At 32.4% G+C, this 9191-nt stretch overlaps 1 protein-coding gene across 1 annotated transcript; it reads right to left on the bottom strand.

The window, feature by feature from the left end:
• Positions 1-5301: 5301 nt before the first annotated feature.
• Positions 5302-6432, bottom strand: LOC106304456 (elongation of fatty acids protein 3-like). Its single transcript, XM_013740864.1, has one exon. The coding sequence runs from the start codon at positions 6284-6286 to the stop codon at positions 5387-5389; it is 900 nt and encodes a 299-aa protein (XP_013596318.1). The 5' UTR covers positions 6287-6432; the 3' UTR covers positions 5302-5386.
• Between the last annotated feature and the right edge of the window lie 2759 nt (positions 6433-9191).

Genomic DNA, 9191 nt, shown 5'->3' with positions numbered 1-9191 from the left:
CTAAAAATAATTAATATATATAGGTATATAAATCAATTTCGGATATAATCGGGTACCCGAAATACTTCGGTTCGGATCGGGTTCGGTTTCGGTTCTCTAAATACCAAAATTTTGAACCCATTCGGATATTTAATCAATTTCGGTTCGGGTTCGATACTACTTTTTCGGATCGGGTTCGGTTCGGTTTTTCGGATCCGGGTTTTTTGCCCAGCCCTAGTCCTAACAAAGACGAGTGGACAAAGAGAATGCAACAATCACTACCTTCGAGAATATCTCAAGTCAATCAGTATTCTACAACAATAAATATTTCATAAAGGCAGAAGAACATCATCCCGGTATAGGACGAAAAAACGACATGCAGTGTTCTATAAAACTGGACAAAAGCCCACATCATATTATTGGGCCTATTAAATATATTTGGGCTTCTAATATCTTCTCTACCAACATGTTTTGTTCCTCCCTAAGGTTTTTGTTTTGGTTCCCCCCTCACCATCAAATAATAAGGAGAGTGTCAGAGTGTATGCTTCAAGTGTAAAAGCAATGAGCCTATGACATTCGGGACGGTGGCTCGGATGACTAAGATTCTGCGCCGATTGTTTCAGGAGTAACGTCTTTGGAAAGTTCCGTCTCGCTGTCACTTAACACGCCATGATCACTGACAACGTCCTTGTTGCTTTCTCTGGTGGATCCTATTCCAGGTTTAATCCTCTGTATATCTCTTCCTCTGTTATGTTGGTTTTGATGATTCTCGTCTGAAATTAGCAGAGTGTGGTGTGTGTTTAGGGTTGTTCTTCAGTTTGTGCACGAGTGGCAAGTCAAGGTTTTGAAGAATTATGAGGCGAGTCGAGATAGATCTTTGCCTGTGTTTGGTGTTGGTGTTGCGTTTGTCGATGAAAGTACAGCTCTTTCCACTAAAACGTCTGATGCGGTTGCGTTGATTCAATCCACTGTGTTGAGCTTGTCTCCGCCTGCAAAGGATCTCCATGTTGTGCCAATAGAAAGCGTGTTTGGTTCAGACTCACTTGAAGAAAGGGATAGGCTAGTGAAGCTGTTGGACTCTGTTAGTGATGAAACTGGGAAAGAAGACCTTTTGCTGCATCTCAAAATGTTGTCTTTGCAGAAGGTTTGTCTGGCTATTATATCGATCTTGTCTCTACAGCCTTGGAAGTGTCTTTTTATTTGATGCTGATTGATAATATATTTTTCAGATTGTCTCTGAGAATGGATATAACAGGTTAGTGCTAGGAACATGCACGTCTAGACTCGCTTCCCATGTTCTTACGGCCACTGTCAAGGTGTGTTGCTTACTCTGTCCTCATTGAAATCTCTTTTCTCTAGTTACTTTTCTATGGATTGCATTTTAGAGTGAGTTTTTCGTGCTTCAAAGCGAAAAATCAATATTCGAGAAATCACTAGGCGGTAGAACCAAAATTAGGCTCTTTGTACTAGGTGAATATTCGGCTCCGTTAGAAATATTGATTTTTTTATAATATTTACATTAGATATTTTAGTTTTTGAGGTTAATTATAAACTTATTTTGATAAATTATAAAAATTACATATACAAAAACTAACATTATTGCTTGATTAAAAAATTTAGATCGATTTAGACAAATTTTTAAGACAATCTTTTCGGTTATGGTTTATTTGCCGCTTAGGTGCTGCCTAAACCGATTTAAAACTTCTTCGACTGTGAGTTCGGTTGCTATGGCCTTGAGAAAGTTGCAGTGGAGAGTGTTTGCGTCAAGTGTAAATGCAAAGCGCCTATAACATTCGGAGATGGTGGCTCGGACAATGGAATTGAAGAGGTCTATCTGCTTCTCCGAGAAAGTGTCTTTGTATTCTTTTTCCCATGCCCTCTATTATTGAAAAAAAAGTACTTGGATTGAGTTTATAAGATACATAAAATAATAAGTTAAAGAGAAGGGTTATACAAAGTTTAATTTTGCAGATTATGAAATGTTGACTATCCCCATCCCTTTCCATCTGTCCTTCCACACAAAAGACTCATTCTTTTTGAAGAAAATCTACAAGGAGGTTGATGTATACATTTATGTATCTCGAAACTTTCCACACCTTCCTCCCACCATCTTACGTAACTGCCACATACCTGAATTGGTTATGAAAGATACCTGGCGCTCAACCTTCACCATCAGTTATCTTAATCACGTTTAATAAACAAACTAGAGATATGATTACAAGTAAATTATTGTAAATGACTATTTATAGTCGTTTCATTAAGAGAATCACATGATTTCTAATCAAGGTTGAATCATTACTTTTATATCAGTAGTTTTTATAATATTTTGTTCATAAAATACCTATATGTATGCACTAGAAATGCTCTATCTGGAATAGTCCATTTTGAAAAGAGAAGGATTTGTAAACAAATCAGTCATCCACAAGACTTCGACACAATCATTTAGCTTTGCTAATATCTCCAAACAAAACCATATAAGACCAACAACAAAAATAGAGAAAAAGACGGATGCAAATTAAACTATTTTCTATGTCAGTTTTTAAATCACCTTCAATTAGACAAATAAACCAGAGATTATACCATGCAAGAGTCTCACTGCAAGAGTCTCACTGCAGCTGATATTAGACATGGAAGATTTTGGAGTTGCATGGGTGGTGTTTGGCATCCTGAATTTTATGCATGTGATAAACTCATCATAGATTATGAGGTCTCAAAAATTTTCATCAGGTAGTATTAAATTATCACGAATTTGAAGATTGTGTGTTTCTAACCTAACTTTAAAGTTTTGTTTACAGTTCTCGGTGTCAGTGGGGAAATATTTCAAATGTCTTTCTTCAAGCTGCTTATTACAAGTTATGTTACAAGGAACAACATCCTGAACGTGAATTTATGATATTTGCCATAACATTTACCGCGTGAACATATGTCATCAGAAAGTTTACTTATCATTCTTAATTAAACTAATGTTTATTTTGCCTCGACCGCTTAATTTATTATTTTAATTGCTTTTCAAAACTCTTACATTACGATATTATTTAACTATTTCAAGTAAAGTACTACTACACTAAACATATATTAAGTTTATATCCAACATATATATCTAACAAAGTAAATTCAGCCAGTTGAACCAAACCATATGTCGATCTATTCCATAGTTTCATTACTTTAAAGATTTGTTAATATTCCATTTTGTAAGAGAAAAAAAAAATTATGCTGGTCAACAAAAAATACGACATTTCTTATGTATTATATATGTACATCTCAGATATTTGTTATCTCTGTAATGTTAGTGATAACATTGCATGGACAAGATATGATCAGACGATCTTTATGTTCATTAAGAAAATATATGTACAAATCTACATCCAATTTATAAACCAAATATAAAAGGTTGTTTGAACCATACTATAATAAATATGATTATAAGTGCATTATTAATGGTTTCATTCTTATAAATGATTCCTAGTTAAGTTTGTATCCATTACTAATGAGTAGTTGCTCGAACAAAATTCATCCACTACATTCATATATGTATGCATTGTAAACGAACGATGTGCATTAATGTAATTTGGAAAGAGTAAGGTTGTAACATGTCTTTTATATTTTTGTACTATTAATATAAAAAGAAAATATACTTATTTAATTAAATACAATCTATAATAGAATTGAGAATATATATATATATATATTTAACATTTGCAACAACGACTTATCACATTCCCAGTAGGTTTTATTTTGATACTTTAATTCAGACTCATTAGAAATGTTCCAACACATCTCACCAAATCCCCTGTATATTATTTGTGAAACATTACATCTTTTTTTTGTAGTCACATGTCATTATTAGGATGATTCTTATAATTATTAGAGAAATAGGTTGGTCCATCTAATTATATAATAAGTTTTTTATTAAACTAACCATAAATTCATTATTAATGTCATTTATTATTTCCATAAATAAAGATTACGGAATTGCCTAATGTGGGTAAAATATATATGACAATTAATGATTTTGAATAATAAAGATCTGATAAAAAAATGTATTTTCTATCAAATTTGTTTAATTTAAAACTATTAAAATAATTTTTTAAAAACACAATAACCATATTATAAAAATTTAGATTTTTTTGTATATTTTATATTTTGAATTTTAAAAAATGACTATAAATTACTAAAACTGTTAAAAGTCTCACATTCAAATTTTGCGATCCATGGTTTAAAATTTTTGTTATGACAAAATACAAATGATTACAAAATCATATAAGTAAAAGTTTAATTTAATTAATCATTAAGATTTAAAATATATATGTATATATATCATTCTAAATTAAACTATAAACCATATTGAATAAATAAATATTTTAATTTCAAAATTTACTTTGAATAATTTTTTTTGATAATAGTTTTGAACTAACATTGATAAAATTTTTTAAATTATAAATTACTAAAATTATTAATCCTACAATGAAAATTTTGTTATCAGTAATTTAAAGTTTTTGCTATTAAAAATATACATGATAAAAAAAACATATGAGTAGAAAGCATCATTTTAAAAAGATAAAAAAATAAAATAGACATTAATATTAAAAATATACTATGTATGTTAATATCATTTAAATTTAATTACATATCCTATCAAATTTTTTTAAAAAAATGTTTGGATTAATAAAATTGATTTATACGTTCGCACCAATTTAATTATATGTAATAGTTACTGACTTTTAATTATTCAATATATATTTATTATTTCATAATATGTAAGAACATATAATATATAAAATAATTTATATATATAATATTTTTTGCGCGGATCTTAATCTAGCAGCAAATATTACTGGATTTTTGTCACTTGTTTATTTATTGATATAAACTTTTATCGCTGCATTATATTACTCTATGAATACGTTTACTACCAGCCTAAAATCGTCAATCTATGCGTAGAGACCAGCCTCTAGAGTCGAGTATTTATGAAAATAGATCATTCTTCCTTTGTTGCCCAACAAAAAAAAACTTGCCCAAAAAAAAGATCATCCTTCCTTTTTTTTTCTTGTTTTTTTGGTAAAAAAATAGATCATCCTTCCTGAGTTATGAAACTATCATTGATGCAAGATATGATTTACAAAACAACAACTTTTATGTATATCTTACAAATACATTTAACAAAATAAGTTATGTATGTATGTAGTTTACAAAAAAAAAAAAAGTTATGTAACAACTATGAAAGATGTCAATGTTTTAAAAATAGCTAAGCGGTGGTTAGATGATTATTTTTTAAATATTGTGGTAAAGTGTTGGCAATTAACGCTAGATTAGCAAGAAGGAGAGAGTTACAAAGTTTTTTATAAGTGATTAAGGTTAATATTTGTCTTATTGAGAAGAAGAAAAAAGGATCAACCCAAGAACCACCCTAATCCTCGAAAGTTAATTCTTTTGCATTACTAGGTTCAAGTTCCGGCGAAGTGTTGATAAAATGACGTCGCATCGGCGAATGCATTCTCATGTAAAAATTAAGAAAAAGCAACAAACTCGCACCGTTGAGGACAGAGTTTAAACCCCACGCGCCGATCCCATTGCATCCGCCTTTAATGAGGTGCATCGCAAGAACCCCAGCGTGGGACACGAGATTACAAACCACGAGAACCAGCTGACAATTCACCACGAACGAAGGAAATGTCGAACCGGGTAAACCAAACCCGGTCCAGAATCTGTAACCGTAAACGACAGAGTAAACCAGCGTCGTCGACAGAATGGCCAGAACCTGGTACGACTGCGAGAACTCGAGCCAGAGGAAAGACGTGAACGCCATGGCGGAGTTGCAGAAGAGCTGAGACACGGCGAGCCTCCGGCGACAGAAGACGGCGAAGATCGTTCGGAGCATGTGGAGGAACCGCGTGAGGTAAAACACGTAGGACCAGAAGAAGACGCGACCGGAGGCGCGCGTGCCGAGCGGGAAGCAGAGGAGCCACTGGAGAGGAGTGGCGGTTTTGCTCCGGCGCCAGAACCACCGTGTGTCGCGTATTTCCGCGGCGGTGGAGAGGAGGATTCCGGCGAAAATGGTGGCGGAGAGGATTGACATGAGGAGGCTATGGATATCTGGGATGTGGCCTAAAGAAACGGAGCGGTTACGGGGGAGGAAGGCGGAGAGGATGATGTGGAGGGAGGAGGAGACGGCGATGTAGAGAAATATCGAGGTGATGAGAAATGACCACGTGGAGCCCCATGATTGGCTGTGGCCCCAGCGGAAACCGACGATGTATGGATGTTCGGAGAGGTAGTAGGTGAGAGAGCTAATAAGAGCCGTAGACATGATCGGACGGTGGCGGTGATCGTCGGTGACTCTTCTTCTTGTTTACTCCCTCTAGTGTCTTTACTTGTGTGCGTGTGTCTTTTTCATATGTAAAGCTATGTTTTTTTCATTTTCATTTTCAAATAATTGAAAAGAAACAATATATGTCACAAAATGGCCGGTTTTGTCATGAAAGCAAGTTGATATGGACCAATATTATTTGTCACACATGTGCTCGGTACGTGACAAATTAAATTAGGTAATATATCTATATTGAAATCATATTTTGCAAAAACGTTTCTAAAAATTAAGATTTTGGTCTAAATTGGATTTTATTATATCTTCGGAACAGGAAACAATATTTGGATATCTGTGGGATCAAAAAGGAATCAAGAATATCTACATTGAAATCATATTTTGCAAAACGTTTCTATAAATTTAAGATTTTGGTCTAAATTGGATTTTATTATTTATTTTTATTTTGTTCAATTTTTTTATTATATCTTCGGAATAGGAAACAATATTTGGATATCTGCGGAATCAAAAAGGAATCAAGAATATAACTGGTACGCGATAAGTTGGTGGTCATTGCTCATTACCCATAATACTCGCATTCAAAAGTATTTTTAACGTTAAAAAACCTCGACTAAGTTTATTTTGGTAAAAATCCTCAGACTAAGTATTTAATGAAAAGATCTCTAAACTAATTTTATTTAATGAATTAAATCTTAACAGGTCATAATTACCACTACTACCGGTAAATCTTTAATTTAGGGGTTTATACACAAAGTAAACATAGTTGAGAGGTTTTACCTTTAAAAATAAAAAAAATCAAAATTTTATAATATTACCTAAAAATTAGTAGCTTAAATTTTCAAAATTAGCATTTTTAATTTTTTTTTTTGTAAATATATGAGTTTGATGTGTTTTTAACATCAACATTATATATGCATAAATTAAAAATGTAAAAACCTAAAAAATTTAATAAAAATTATATCTTATCTAATAGAAATGTAATAATAAATCTTTAAATAATTTTAAAAAATTTTAAAAACAAAAAATTATCCAAAGATTTACCTGTAATAAAATTACTAAAATATTAAAAATGTAAAAAACAAGAAAATGTAATAAAAATTATATCTTATCTAATAAAAATGTAATAATAAATCTTTAGATAGTTTTTACTATATTTTATGGGTTTTTACATTTTTAAATTATACATATATAATGTTGATGTTAAAAACACATCAAACTCATATATTTACAAAAAAAAAAAAAATCTAAGTTACTAATTTTTAGATAATATTATAAAATTTTGAATTTAATTTAGTTTTTTTATTTTTAAAGGTAAAATCTTTCAGCTATGTTTACTTAATGTAGAAACTCCTAAACTAAAGATTTATCGGTAGTAATGGTAATTATGATCTATTAGAGTTTAATTCACTAAACAAAGTTAGTTTGGAGAGTTTTTCATTGAATACTTAGTTTGAAGGTTTTTACTCAAAACAAACTTAGTCGAGGGGTTTTATCTTTAAAAATCCCATTCAAAACCCAAACACATCTGGACTAAAAAGAGAGTTTGGGTCGGTCGATATACATACTTCATGGCTAAGACGGAACATGCAGGAATATGCGTCGGGCGACTATTACGAAGATGGATAATCAGTAGTAATGTTATTTAAATTATTATTTCACACAATTTGATGAACAGCTGAGACAATATATCTGATACGTATCCAGTAAAATAATTTAAAATAGTAATGCTGGTCTTATTTTGGCGGTATAACTTTTTTGAGTACCTCACTTTTTTACCGGTACTAGTACACTATCGAGTTATTTGAGTTTAACGATTGTAGATACGTAATCAAACAACAGGATTAATTATTAGTTGTCGGTTATCCTAGTCGTTATTGTGTCAAGGACGGTAATACATCTCTTTGTTAATTCACGATGAGCAATTTGGTTTATTGGTATTGTCCACTTGATTCACAGTATATGCGATAAGTGACGTCTGACCTACCAAACTCAAGATTTCTTTTATTTACACGGTCGTAATTTGATTTCTCGTGAATTAATTTAAAAAGAGACAGGGACGGTGAGCTTACAAGTTACAACAACAACTACCACGCAAATGCATGTTCTGTCAATCACTTAAGCAAGTCCGACGTAATAAAATTAGGCAACGTTATATATACATGTTGCTATACGGATAAAGCGACTATTGTACTAAACTAATACAAACGTGACGATATGATACATTAGCATTATTGAGATTATCCGGAAACAATAATACAATCAATAATCGTATACAATTAAAAATTAAGAACCTCAAACTCGAGAAACGAAAGTCCATACACATGGAGATATTTTATCTACTCTTCCAAACGTTAACATAAGCCGCACTTATTTCGAACACTGTGTTTTGTTTTCTTTCACAGTTTTTGGGTTGTTAATAGTATATCTTTCTCAGGTTAGGACAACAAGACACCATCACGGAACAAAATGCCCTTCATCAAATATTAATTCTGTATAGCTCCAAGAATCTTGGAAACACAAGCTGAAGAAGGCTTTGGATTAAACAGCTTCTTCAGCTCATCATACCTCCCAGCATCAAAATCTTGAGCCTCCATCAGTTTCCTCTGTTAAGCCTCAAACCTGCTTTGGTAAAACCCTTCAAAGGAAGGCTCTTTTGAGGTCCTGCAGGAAAAAAGAGTAACCGGCCATGAAGTATATAGATGTGACATAGAAACAGATTGGCTCCATAACGTCCCATGTGAGTTCCCAGAAGGTTAGCCACATGAACAATGCGGTCTGGAGGATCATGTAACCATGACCAGCCTGAAGCTCTCTCCTCACCAAGGAATGTGATTTCTGGTCAATGACCTTGTTTATGGCTTCAAGCTCTTTTAGCTCCTTTCTTCTTGGG

Source organism: Brassica oleracea, chromosome C7 (genome assembly GCF_000695525.1).
Source record: "Brassica oleracea var. oleracea cultivar TO1000 chromosome C7, BOL, whole genome shotgun sequence".
NCBI lineage: Eukaryota > Viridiplantae > Streptophyta > Magnoliopsida > Brassicales > Brassicaceae > Brassica > Brassica oleracea.
Note: the sequence above shows the minus strand (reverse complement) of the source record. Positions and strands in the feature narration are given on the sequence as shown.